This window comes from Grammomys surdaster, unplaced genomic scaffold (assembly GCF_004785775.1).
Source record: "Grammomys surdaster isolate TR1022 unplaced genomic scaffold, NIH_TR_1.0 183, whole genome shotgun sequence".
NCBI lineage: Eukaryota > Metazoa > Chordata > Mammalia > Rodentia > Muridae > Grammomys > Grammomys surdaster.
In genome coordinates, this window is record NW_021604628.1 from 1,215,983 (window position 1) to 1,229,759 (window position 13,777).

Genomic DNA, 13,777 nt, shown 5'->3' on the forward strand with positions numbered 1-13,777 from the left:
TGGGAGGAGGGAGAGAAGAACCCACATAGTGGGAGGAGGGAGAGAAGCAAGTCCTGCAGTTGGTTCTCACTACTAGAAGAATAAGCACAGTTTCAGGATTGCTTCCTAAACTGCGTACTTGAAAAGATACTGAATGCTTTACCTTAGATTTCTTGATAAATGTGCTCCAAGAATGCAAGTGTGTATGAAGCTACTTTGAAACTTAGGGCCAAAGCCATGGAAGTTAGGTTAAGATCAGAAAATAAACTGCTGGATGTTTTATAGACCGGTTGAGAGTCCAGGCAGAAATTGTAGATATATGCATATATCTGGAATAGAAAGTTAGCTGACAAAAACTGTGTTTCAGAGGAAGATAGGTGTGGGGTAGGATGTGGCTGGTTGTTAGGGACTCTAACATTTTGAGAGAGGAAACATTTCTTTCTAGAGTATGTAATCTCGAGGACTTTGGGAATAAAAATTAGAGAAGGAATTTTCTTTACCTTAAGAAGCCTCTTCAGGTTCTAGAGAGAAAGAGGGTGGGAGAAAGGGAAGATGGTTAGACAAGTGGCCTCCGTCTTGTCTCCTCTCTCGAATGCAGAGGTCACATTAGAGCACAGACGCGGCAGGGCTATAGTTTTGAGAGCACGAGCATCAGCCACAGCGCATGATAACTGCTAGACTTGCTGTTCTTTCTGTCCCTTGTGTTCAGGGAGGAGTTCCTGTGCCTCTGGATAGGGAAGTGTGGAGGGGATCTGTTTCAGAGGTTGCTTTTGAATACAATATCACATTCAGCAAATGGGAGAGAAATCCATAGAACCCACTCAGAAAATTCAACTTTCTTGATAGTAAATAATCTCTCACTTAATGATCAATTAATGACAGACCAACTTGGTTTTCCCATTTTGGTTTGTAGTTTGTTTTTAACGCTGTGACGAAGTTGCCTGTTTGTCTGCATCTCTGAAACGGCACAGCGCAGTGCTGATTAACTATGTGTAGAATCTTGGAGTGTTGCAGCTAAGCCTGTAAAGTGAGGATGTGTTCTGTCAATGATGTTTGTAATTAATATGGGGTTATTCACTTTGCCCTTGTGGTCTGTAGTGGATTGGTGTGCGCCAGTATGGGAAAGGCATGGCAGAAGTCTCTCATTCAAGTTCGTGGTGACACTGATAGGTGATTGAAACCTGTGTTAGCACATGGACTCCTAACTGTAACCTGGCTGCCTTAGGATGAATGTGAATGTACGTGATCTTTGTGTCTGTCTTTCTGTGCAGCCTCAGACCTTTCCTGGACCTGTCTGTCACCCGACTTGAGAGCCACATGCTCACTTTTACACAGGACATGTGCATGCCTCTTCACTGCTTGTGTCGTTAGCACAGAAGGAACATGGTGGCTGTGGCTGGGCTTCAACCCACAGCCAAGCCGTACCTGTCCCTTCCACTTGCAGTTCAGCCTCCACAGAGGACAACGCACCCTGGGAGTGCCGTGAGCACCTCCCCTACAAATGAGGAGTATAGTAGTAAGCGTCAGTAGTAACTATAGATGCTTACATACATTCCAGCTTAAAATGTGAGCTCAGTTAACCACGCTGGTGACGGGACGCAGGTGCCTGCGCATTACATTCAGTTTTGGCTCCTGTTAGGAGAGGAGACCAAAGATAATGTGTGAAGCAATCTGAAGATACTCTTTCTTCATTTTAAAAATAAAATTTTAAATTATCAGAAGTGGATTAATTTGACAAATTTATGACTTGATGTTTTGATAATATATTGTAACATGGCCACAGCAAAGTTATTAACAGCTGTATCCCTTCACACATGCCCATTGTTTCCACCGTTGGCTGTTCTGATTGAGATTCCCACCAAGTGTCCAGGGGTCCACTTCCTTTCCCACTGTCATCTGTTGCCTGTTCAGCAGTAGTCATCTAGGAGGCGTGAGGGGATGGAGTTGTATTATTAGCCTGTTACTTAAGTTTTTTTATTCTACCTACTGGCCATTTTTAAATTTTTATTTCTGTTTTTGGGACAAGGCTATATAGACATGGCTGGCCTCTAAGATGGAGAGCTCCTTCTGTGTCTGCTTTTCCAGTGCTGGGATTAGAGGTATGTGCCTCCATGCTTTTCTGCCTGATGGCCACAGTGAGAAATTTCCTCTAGCCCTTCCTCCAGTTTTCTGTCAGGTTTCTTTTGCTGTTGATGCTCTCTAAGTGTTTAGAGTGTCAGCTTCATAGTGATGGGGTTAGAACATGTTTCCACCCGTCTCATTGGCTGCTCTGTCACTCTTGATCATTTGCTTTGCCGTGCATCATCTTTCTAGAATTTTCATGATTTATCTCATAGTCATCTTACTGTGCTTAATTTGAAAATGTTTTTAAAATGAGCAGGATTAGCATTGCTGCAGTTTAGAACTAATCCCCATGTTAGCAAATGTGTCATTTCCTCTGCGATGTTCCTTTAAAAGAAAACTTTGCAGCGATCATCTGAATGACTTAGACTGATGCCTAGCAGTTCCAGCGCTGGCCAGCTGTTGAGAGCTGCCTCTGTCCCCCCCCAGTTAGCATGCGGTTAGCATGCGGCGGCACATTCACCTGGCTTGGTTCTCCTGTGCCTGAGTGAGCTGGACTGGTGAGTTAGTGGAGCTGTCCCTGCTTCTTGTCTGCTGTAGCAGAGGTTCAGCCTGACAGTGACTGTGCTGGTTTAGATGGCAGGCAGTTTAGTAATAGACTTAATTTTATTTTTTATTTAGTCTTTAGTCATCTAAACTCATGTCTGAGGTAACTGAAATTATATTTCGAGTGAGCCCGTTCCACCAGGCCTTTCCTCTTCCTGTCTTCCTTCCTCCTCCTCTTCTCTGTTTTCATCTCCTGTTGCATTGCTTCCTGGCAGCACTTCTGAGGCTGAGAGGCAGGAGGAGTGCCACAAATCTGAGGCCAGCTTGCACTGTACTGTAAGTTTTGTTACAAGAAATCAAACCGAAGCTGAACCAGACCAAACAGAAACAAAACCAGGATTAAGTCTCTTTGTAGAATCTAGATATTTTTGGTTTGAGAGTCATTTCTCGCCTAGAGAAGTTACTACTGGAGTTCTGGAAGAGCTTGCCATGTTTACTCTTCACTTGTTCTACTAGAGTTGCCCTTTATAGGCGACTGTGAGGACGAAGAGGAGCCGCTGAGGAAGTGCATGGGGGACGAGATGACTTTTACTGTATTTACACTGACAGTTTTGGGGAGGGCTTAGCATTGGCATGTGTGCATAAATTAGAGAGTTCTAGTCTTCAGGCTAACTAGAAAACGTTATTCTAATTTCCCAACAATGAATTATCTATTTTTGTGGGTTGATTGTGCCTTCCAAGTGCTGGGGTTAAATATGTGCTACGACGCCCAACTTTGAAGTCTTTGTTTAAGCATTAGTGCTTCTGTCCTGCCATTGATGGCACAGTTTACAGAGATGTATAACCACTGTAGCTAACGGAAAAGCCAAAGACAGAGCGACAACAGACAAACGGTGAAGAGGGCCATCAAGTTGATACTTTCCTGTAATAATCTATAGCTATGTGGACTCAGCCTGGAAGGTTCTTCTTACTAGTTATCATTTCTGTAACAGTTTCCCCAGACAGAGACTGTTGTAAAGTAGTCTGCTGCTTTGCCGACAGCTCTCCCTGTTCTGTCCTAAGAACCAGAGTGCTTTCTTACTGTCCCTACTACAGGAACTATCACTTTTAACAGAACTGCCCCTCTCCTACTTCATAGTTCTGTTGCTGTTGCTCATTTTGATTTCTAAAATCCAGTCCACTGCGTACCGGTACTTCCATATCCTCTTGTCCCCCACCTTGCTATTTATGCCATGTTCTCCACATTGGCCTCCAGTCCTGTTTTAACCAGGACTATAGCTGCAGGTGTCAGTCACCACCTTCACTGTAACTGCCTCTGGCCCATCACCTCCGTGACAGTCTCCCTGTTACTACAGTTTCTACCATGGTCAAACTTCAACCTCTAAGTTTCTGTCATAACTCAAAATGTTTCCATAACTGCTGGGAGTTCCTTGTGATCCAGTGGACTGCACATCTTGTTGAGAAAGGCCCTTTCACTGCGCAGTTAGGCCTGTTAACAAATAGCTTGATATTTCTAAGTTGTGCGTGGTGGTGCATGCCTTTGATTCTGGCACTTGCGAGGCAGAGAGGGGGGATTTCTGAGTTCAAGGCCAGCCTGGTCTATAGAGGGAGTTCAGGAGACCCAGGCCTACACAAGAAATCCTGTTTTGAATAAATAGCTACAAAGATAGTGTGATATTTCTAAGCGAAATCTTTTCAGAGCTGATGGTGATGACCAGAAATTGTGACAGCGACACTTTTTTCCTTTCTTTTCTCACTTTGTTTTCCAGTCTTGTCCTACCTTTGAAGTAATCTCTCAGGTTTCTTTCTCTGTCTTCCTTTAACACTGCCAGTAAATGCCCTCACTGCTGGGTGGCCACCGAGTGCCACAGGGTCTCCTCGAGGAACAGTGCTCTTGGGTGCCAGTGCACCCAGTCGGCTTGGTGTGCTCGAGTGGAGACTGCGTGGCCACCTCCTCAAGCTCCACGGCCAGCGTGTCTGCACATGTGCGCGGTGTGCGGAGGCTGAGCTCATGAGTGTACCGAGGCCGACGCCGATACTGGATGTCTTCACCGTTCCCCACCTTACTTACTTACTTATTTGTTTAGGATTTATTTTTATGTGCGTGAGTGTTTGCCTGTATTTGTACCTTGTATGTGTTTGGTGCCTGTGGTCAGCAGAGGGTGTTGGATACTGAGATCTGGGTGCTGGGAGCTGGACTCAGGTTCTGTGTGAGAACTACAATTCTCCATATCCTCCACCCTGACTTTTGAGATAGGGTCTCCTAGTGAGCTTGGAGCGCATTGGTTTAGCTAGAGCCTCTGGACTCTGTCTCCCCTTCACCCTCGGTGCTGGAGTTACGCATGTGTGAGATGTGTACCATCACCTCTGTCTTTATATGGACGCTCTTCTCTTAAACCTGTCACGTGGGCCTGGGGAGATGGCTGAGTGGGTAAATGCCGCCCATGCAAGCTTGTAGACTGGAGTTTAGGTTCCCAGAAACCACAGAAAAGCTGGGCAGCTTGCCTGAAAGTCTAGCTCTCAGGAGGCAGGTACAGAAATCCTGGGGCAAGAGTAGCTAGACTAGGTGTGTCATCCAGCACCAGGTTCAGTGCTCTCAGTACTGAACTGAGAACCAGAGAGCAGATTTACCCTACCTCAGTAAATGCAGGCAGAGTGACCGAGGAACATAGACACCAGCAGCCTCTGGCATTACCCTACCTCAGTGAATGCAGGCAGAGTGACTGAGGAACATAGACATCAGCAGCCTCTGGCATCTGCATGCCACATGTGCACATTTACCCACCCACATGGACATAGCACACACATGTACATATACCCACCCGCATGGACATAGCACACACATGTAAACACACATGTCGCACATGCACGGAACCCCTGCTCCCACATAGACATCATGAACATAAGAAGCAACAACACCCTATTGTCTAATTTTGAAGTTCACATGACCAGTAATCAACTCGTTCACCTGCCCGGGTTCCATTGAATCGTGGTACTTTCCCCACTCTGGTGTTGGTGGAGGTGAGGGTTGGAGTTGGGCTGGGGCCTGACAGAACCAGAGAGCAGTTTTACCTTCATTTTGAGATTTTTTTTCCCCCGTTGTTGAAAAATTAATGTTCAAAAAAAAAAAACTAATCTCAAAAATCCATTTCAAATTAATATCATTAAAATTGTATTTGTTTGTAGCTAGAGGAAAACACATCATTAAAAAGATAATAATTTTTCCATAAAGCAAAGATAATAAGAATACTCAGTATTGGTAAGAATATATTGAAAGAATTATGCAAACCTTATCCAGAAAGAAATTTTACAGTATGAACCAAATGCACACTTTTTATTTAGTATATTCTCAGAAACAATTTTAAAGAAAAATCATTCAGACACAGATTCCTTATCAGATTTATGTCTAAAACTGTCCACTGTGGCAGTATTTATAATAGAAAAGTAGCTGGGATAAAGACAGTGCATGCACTAGCAGTGTGGAAGTACAGTGGATTGGGGGTGTGGAATGTTGCTGGCCTAGGACAGCATCACAGAGCAGCAAGAGAGGTGAGCCAGAAATAGTAAGTATACATGGAGAGTGAAAATATGAATTTTGATGGACTTTTTAATGAAGTATTTGTTATATTTGAAAGTACGGACCCATGGTATGAGCCTATCACATGACTTAGTGTTACATGCACTAAATTCCGAGTTATACCTCTCCCTCCAAAAGAAGCAGGTGCATTCTATGTTAGCAGAGTGACATATAAGGTAGAGTTATAAGCTGTCTTTAGTTTTTATTTACATATTTGCTCCCTTCATCAATTTTGTATAAAGAATTATTTTGCATTTGTAAAACCTGTGAAGAACATTAAACAATTTTATCAAAACAGTATCAGTGTTAACCAACTTGGCTTTAAACCTTTGTCTTGTTACAAATTTACTCCTGTAAATTGTTTTTTGACCTCCACAATCCTGCCTTGGCAGATGTGTGGCATACATACACATGAAATAAAATACAAAACAAACAAAGTGACCAAGAGGATTGTTACTCTTATGGTAATTAGCTTCCTAATGGTAAAAGATCAGCAACAAGCCAGATGAGGGAACATTAAGGCTGTAATTAAATGATTTGGGAAGTTAGAAGGATGATCAGGACTTTAAGGTCATCTTCAGTTACATAGCAAGTTTGAGGCCAGCCTGGGCTTCATGCTCCCCTGTCTCAAAACAAACAAACAAACAAACAAACAAACAAACAAACAAAGGCAAAAGACAAGTGCTGAGATATACTTTGATATGTTGTGAGAGAGAAGAAATGAAACTGAAGTAGTTACTGCAAAACTACTGAGAGGTCTGAACTAGATAGGGTGGGAGTGACTGACCGTTTCAGAGTGCTTTGTGACACAGGGAACAGCTTGGGAAAGACACATTCTGGGAGCAGAAGAAAGGCCAGTGTGGTCATAGTATGGTGAGTCGAGGTGAAACTAGCAAGAAAGGAGGTCGGCGGAGCCAGACCACAGGACAAGGCTGTCAACAGGAGCTGATGCTTACTAATGGCAGATGGTTGGGTGACGTTAAGAAAACTAACCTAACCTACTTGTTTTAAAAAGATGGCCCTAGTTGCTGCCTGGAAAATCATTGTAAGGAGGCAGGATGCAATGACAGACAGATCACTTATGGTGGCAAGAATTTGTGGTGGCCAGAGGGGCTGAGGGACAGAGTTCTAAAACCAGGACAGTTGCAAGTGGAGCCGGTGGCCTTGCAGAGTATAGTCCAGGAAGCAGCAGGAAGGACGGGAGTTAAAGCACCACCAGAGATTTGGATTTGAGCAGCTGCGAAGAAGTGTTGCCATTTATAAAGGTGGCCAAGAGGGTCAGCGAGAGTTCTGAGTTGGCACGTTGAATAAACTATCTGAAGAGAGATCAAGGACACAGAAGGGAACAGAGCTATTTTGTCCACCCCACCCCAGTTTTTTTCCTCATCAGTTTTGTGAAATAAGATTTTCACATTGGTGTACATGGAGCTGTGTTGCTGCCAGCTCTCTGCAGGCTTCCCACGGCTCCCCTGGGAACATGGGCACCTGGGGCAGGTGGCTCTTTGGATCCTGAAGGAGAGAGAACAAACACCAGGCAGGGACCTGCTTCTTTGGGAGGAGCTAAGGTTAACAGAAGAACGCTTTGGTCTCTGTTGACAGGGATGGCTAGTGGTCTAGCTGTGTGGGGGTGGGGGCCGGCCTTTGCTGTACTTGATCAGACAGCTGACTTGACCTTCATAGACCAGATCTCTAGTTGTGGGTTCGTTGTTTTGAACTGATGGTGTGCTGGGCTGGTGTTGGTGTGTCTCCTTCAGCTTTTGTGGAGAGCAGGAGCCCTTATTTTTTGTGCTGAAAAGACTTTGGAGACTTTGGAGTTAGATGAGAATCATTTGTTTACTGTCTTTGGCATAGATATTAAATACTTCCTGTGGGAGACCCCCACCCCCTCTTTTTAAGTTGTGGTTGCTGTTGTGATAGGACAAAATCTTGCTGTGTAGCAGGTTGTCATCAAAATTGTGATCAACCTCCTTTTTCCAAGTGGTGAGATGATTGTATGCATCACCACGTTAAGATCAAAAAAAAAAAAAAAAGATCCAAGGCCTAAACTGTAAAGTTAGTAAAAGGACTGAAGACAGTTGGTTTGTCCTGTCTGTCCAGGCAACTCTGGCCAAAGGCTTAGGAGTTGGGAGGGAAGTTGCCTAGGAATGAAGCGGAAGATAGGCCAGCTTGCCCAGTGGAGAGCATTCTTGGAGGTCTTTGGAAGGAGCTCTAAGGATAAGCTGGCTTGGAATGTGGTGAGTGAGAAGCACAGAGCCACATCTGGCTGATAGGTGGGACTTTGTAGCCCCTGGCTGGCTGTGTGCTGCCAGTGCTGTACTGTGGAGGAGGAGGCTGGCGGCAGAGTTTTGCTCAGACGGTCAGATAAGGAATCCCTGCAGCTGTCTAGGTGTGGATCTTGGGAAAGCTGTTTCCAGGTCAAATGGGGGGGAGAGCTAGGCTAGGCTGTTTAAGAATACCTCGGAGGAGATGGGGCAACGTTTCCTTAATAGTCATATTCGTACCCCGTGGTTGAGGGTTTCCTGGTTATAAAGACACAAAACATGAATTTTTAAAAAAGTGAGATAAGGGATATGGTAATGCCCGTGTTAGGGAGCCTGGAACGATTAGTAAGATAATGTATGTTAAATGTCCATCCAAGGCAGTGAGTTACAGCTGTTATTAACAGATGAAAGTAATGAAAAAATAATTTGATTTAGAGCAGCTGAAGAAGAATTTTAAATAACAAAAGTCATAATATGACCAGCATGTGAGATACAGCTAGACTGAGAGGAAGGAGGAAGAGCTGCAGTAATGGGGAAAGCTAATGTCCAAGAATGTGGGGAAAGGGTAAACCCTTGTGCAGGCATCTCTGCTCTTCCCAGAGTGGCTGTGTGCCACCTGGGCCGCTGCAGCACTCCTGAACTTACTGTTCCCCAGCTGTTAACTGCAGCAAAGAAAAACAAAACATTGGCTCATGCAAAGGTAAACAAAACAAAACAAACAAACAAAAAAAACAAAAAACCATGCAACTTACTTTAGTTTTGTTTGCTTTTGTTTTGTTGGGGGTGGGATAGACAGACAGCTGGCCAGACTTGTTCTTAGCTTATTAGATCAGTTGTCTGGCCAGCAAATTCTTCGCTTGCATTTAATTTTTTGTTTTGATTAGAGTGATACAGAATTTTTAGCTCTTCTTTCTTTCTTTTCTTTCTTTTCTTTTTTTTTCTTTTTTTCTTTTTTTTTTGCCCCAGGTCCAGCAAGACTATGAATCTCTGTTCCAAATGCTTTGCTGGTAAGTGCAGAAAAGGGTTTGGGTGTTTTCTGTTTTTCCCCCTGAACAATTTATTTATTTATTTATTTTTGGTTATTTTAAGATTAAATTCCTTGGCTCTCCTTTGGATTTTGCATGGGGCTTTGTTATCTGTGTGCGTGAAGGCAGATTCTCTGCACTGGGCGCTTGCTTCATGTATTTGCCTAAGATTGCTGAACTCAGCTCTCAGAGGGAAATGGAATTTCATGTGTACTTGCATCAAGTCCGATTTGCTAAACTCTTGGGGTCTGGAGGAATTATAAAAACCGTGTCTGGTTTAGTAGGGTCATGTATATTAATCTCTGATCTTGATTTAAATGATTAATAGTAAATGTTGCTTTACCAATGAGAATGCCACAGGAAGACTATTTTCATGTTGGAGTCAGGAAACGAGTCATGCTGAGTTTAGTACCTTCTAATCAGATCCCTCCTTGAATCATCTGGGGTAAGTCACTTCATCTTTTTGGACTTTAGAGCCATCATTTGTAAACATAGGGTTGGGACATGGTGCTTGCCCAGGACTTTGGCCATCCCACATACTGACTGACTCCTTGAATTATGACTTCTTCCGGAACATAAAATCCTCAATTTGTTTAGAAACAAGTTTATAGCCAGTGATCTTCTATGCTTCAGTTCACCTTACTGATTAGATATGTTTAGTTCCTTGTTTTAATTTAATTTATCAAAGGTAAGGAAAACTGGATGTTAAATAGAGTGTTACAGACTTTTAGTGATTCGCTGTTGGAATAGACAGTATGTATAACATACACTGAGCCAAGTACAGAACGCACAGTGCTGGTGGCACCTTTAAAGGAAGAGGTCAAGAGTGTGGGGACGGTTGACAAAGCAGAGGTTCTGTAGAGATGCAGAGATGAAGTAGATTATAAAGTTAAAAATTAACAAAGCTAACATATGCTGATATACCAACTCTGTGTATGAGCTGGTGGTGAACAAAGATAGGTTTCTGGGTTTCCTACAGAATCTGGGAGATAGACTTGGTAATTACACTTGAAACGTGGTTTTCAGGTTATTGAGAAAGACACTTGGAATATATATATATCAAAAGGGACAGAAAAATTGGTAATTCTCAGTTCATTTTAGTAAATGCTCTGAGAGTGATTAGGACATGCCTTTGAGTATTGACTGGAACAGTGCATTTTTTTGGTAGTTGTCAGATTTGACAGGCAAAGTCAAGGGTGGGGGTTGTGTATGGGGTAATTCTAAGGATGCAAACTTTACTTAGAAGGCTGTGTCTAAGTCTTTATATTGGAGTGTGTCTGTTACAGTCAGGAGGAGCTTAGTCCAATCATAGGGCTTTTATATTGTTAAGTTTTATCTTGGATTCTTTATGCTATTTGGACAAAGAGACCATCATCCTGCAAGCTTTAAACCTTGATATTCACACCTAGAGGATAGGTGGGAATTGTGTGTGCATGTATGTAGGGGTAGGAAAACTGTCAGTTTGCATCTATCCAGAGTTAACAATTTGTCAAATACTTGAAGATTATTAAAGAAATGCAGCATTGTTAGGTTTGAGCTTTGTCCAGTTTTCAGCACATTATACCAGGTTCTGTGGGCACTGTATTCTGTGAGTGAACACTCCAGTAGGACAAAGGAGTGTAGTGTCACAGTTTACAGTAGATTGTAGCTATGTCCTCAGAGTGATCACTATTAGAATCTGTAGTGATCTTCCCTTGAGAAGGCCAGATACCTTTGAATAAGGTGGATCAAGTAAAATACTTAGGAAGAACTGTCTCAAGTTACTGGATGGATATAATGTTTAAAAAGTTATCAACAGTCAGTTGTGGACTTCCTGTTGTTAAATTTGTTACAGTTTTACTTTGGTTATAGTTTTTGTTGCTGCTCTTCTATGTCCATCCTTCTCTTAAGTTTCCTTTAAAAAAATTCTGAGGAAAGGGCCAGGGGTGTAGCTCAGCTGATAGAGCCTGTTTAGTGTACATGAAACACTAGGTTCAACCCCCAGTAAACCAGATAAACTGGACATGGTGGTGCATGCTAGCACGTGGGATGTGGGACAGGGGAATCAGAAACTCATAGTCATCCTTGACGGCCTCCCAAGGCTGAGTGCATGAAACTCTCCTTAAAAGCAAAACAAAACAGATTATTTTCAAGTTTGTAAGGCTATCTTCCTTCTTCCTCCACTAACTACGTCTGCTGTCTCACAGCAAGCACATGGGATGCTGGATCCTGCCTGTGCATGCAGCAGTGGTGTTCTTTAAAAAGTAAAATATCATTAACTTTAAAAAATGCATTTGTGTATTGTTTGGTTATGAAGATAGAAGATCGTAGCAAATACATTATTGAGGTGAGGTGTGTACAAAACAACACGAGGCCTGCTTTGGCCACAGCTACTCTTTATTTTAAATGGTCGTTAAAAGCCACAAGTGGTGGTGAATGCCTTTGGTCCCAGGCAGGCAGATGTCTATGAGTTAGCCAGTCTGGGCTATACAGCAAGTTTCTGGACAGCCAGAGCCACATGGAGAAACCTTGTCTCATAACAGAACAAAGAAGGTGAGCTATACACTTTAAAAGATGGAGATCGTCTTTTATTAAGAATGACTCTTATATGCTGGTAACCCAGTTTTAAAGATAGCAAAACCTTTCTTTTAAAAACTTTTTTTTTTTTTTTAAAAGAAAAGAAAAGAAAAGAAAAGAAAAGCAAGTTTGTGTAGGGTTGGAGAGATTGCTCTGAGGTTAAGAGCACTGACTGTTCTTGGAGAGGACCTGCATTTGGTCCTAGCCTGGCAGCTCCAAACTGTAATTGTAGTTCCAGGGGTTCAATGTCCTCTTCTGGCCTACAAGGGGCACTCAAGTGTGCCCACGCATATATACAGGCAAAATACCACACACATTAAAAAAAAAGCAAAATGTGTGTGTGTGTGTGTGTGTGTGTAAATTAAGAGAAGTGAGAAAGCAAAAGTTTGCAGTCTTGTTCCAGTTGTAACTTTTGGGCAAGGAAAGCTGGATGCTAGTGCGGGGGCTGTCCTCTTCTAGATGGTAAACGCATGATCCCCAGTGTTCAGTGTCACCTTAGATTTCTTCCCCTTCTGTGCTGACTCCTCTCTCCTCTCTTCTCTCTCCTCCTTTCTTCTTGTTTTCTTTTCTGATAGGTTCTTGATGCATAGCTCAAGTTGACCTTGAACTCACTCCATAGCCAAGACCAGCATGGAGCTTGTGATCCCTCTGCCTTCACAGGATGACTCTGCTGACCTCCTAAAATAGGATGACCCTAAGCAGAGAGAGAAGTTCTTAAAGGCTTGGCTGAGATGATTCATTCACCCACAAACCCTCAAACCCGTGCTCTAGTAGTGGATGGAGAATCTGGTGCATCTGGGAGTTTGTAGATGATTTTATTCCCCACACTAAAGATTTGTGTGCAGATTCCTCTTAGGGCAGATGCATATTGGAAGACAAGCATAATCTTTGCTTAGTCTATCATAACACCAGTTGATCTTTGGCTCTTCATATATATATATGTATATGTATATGTATATATATATATGTATATATATGTGTATATGAAATTTTCAGTAATTTTCTTTCTTCTTTGAAACTTTTTATTGATTGTGAGTTTCACATCATACACCCACCCCAGTCCCAGTCATCTTCCATCTCCTCATATCTGCCCTTTGCCCTTGCATCTTTCCCTCCAAAATAAAACACACAACAACAAAGTATAGAAACATCTCACCATGGAAGCTGTGGTGACTCCCGGTGTGTCCCTCAGTACATCCCTCTGTCTGCACATCCTCACTTGAACGTTGCAGTGCTCCTTGCGGTGAGTTGTTGGTCTGGTTTGGGATGTCTGGCTTCTGTACACCATCCGTATTGGATCCTCACGGGGACTTTTCCTAGTTACTGTTGTTGCCTTGCAGCTTTGGAACAGCAGGACTGGCTGCTTCAAGTATCCTGACAGTTCACAGATGACACTGATTTTGGGGTGGGCCATTTATAAGCCCTGGATCTGGACCTGAGCTCGTCAGCCCTCCGGCTCTCCCTTATCTGCAGCTCGAGGGTGAGCTCTCCAGCACTGCTCTGGCTAGGCCACTCAGTGCTGTCCATCAGCAAAAGGCAGAGTCTCTTGCTCTCATTCCCTTAGGGACAGGTTCATGTGTTCCTCAGTCAAGGTGTGGGGACCACTTTCTCAAGTGCTGCAGCCTCTGAGGGACTGGCCCAGCTCTCCTGTTCTCACATCTTTGGACTAGCTCATCTGTGCCTTTGGCATCAGGGCCAGCCCCACTGTGTTTCTTAGGTGATGAGGTGCAGAGCCTGTTCTGCTTGCTACAGCCAGTGAGGAACAGGGCTAA

The 13,777-nt window shown here is 43.3% G+C and overlaps 1 protein-coding gene across 1 annotated transcript in view; it reads left to right on the forward strand.

Moving 5' to 3' along the window:
* Zfand3 (zinc finger AN1-type containing 3) overlaps positions 1 to 13,777 on the forward strand; it is a 202,048-nt gene that overhangs the window by 46,422 nt on the left and 141,849 nt on the right. Inside the window, exon 2 of the mRNA XM_028767881.1 lies at positions 9,391 to 9,431. Within this exon, the coding sequence (XP_028623714.1) occupies positions 9,391 to 9,431 (41 nt within the window). The remainder of the gene's footprint in view (positions 1 to 9,390; positions 9,432 to 13,777) is intronic.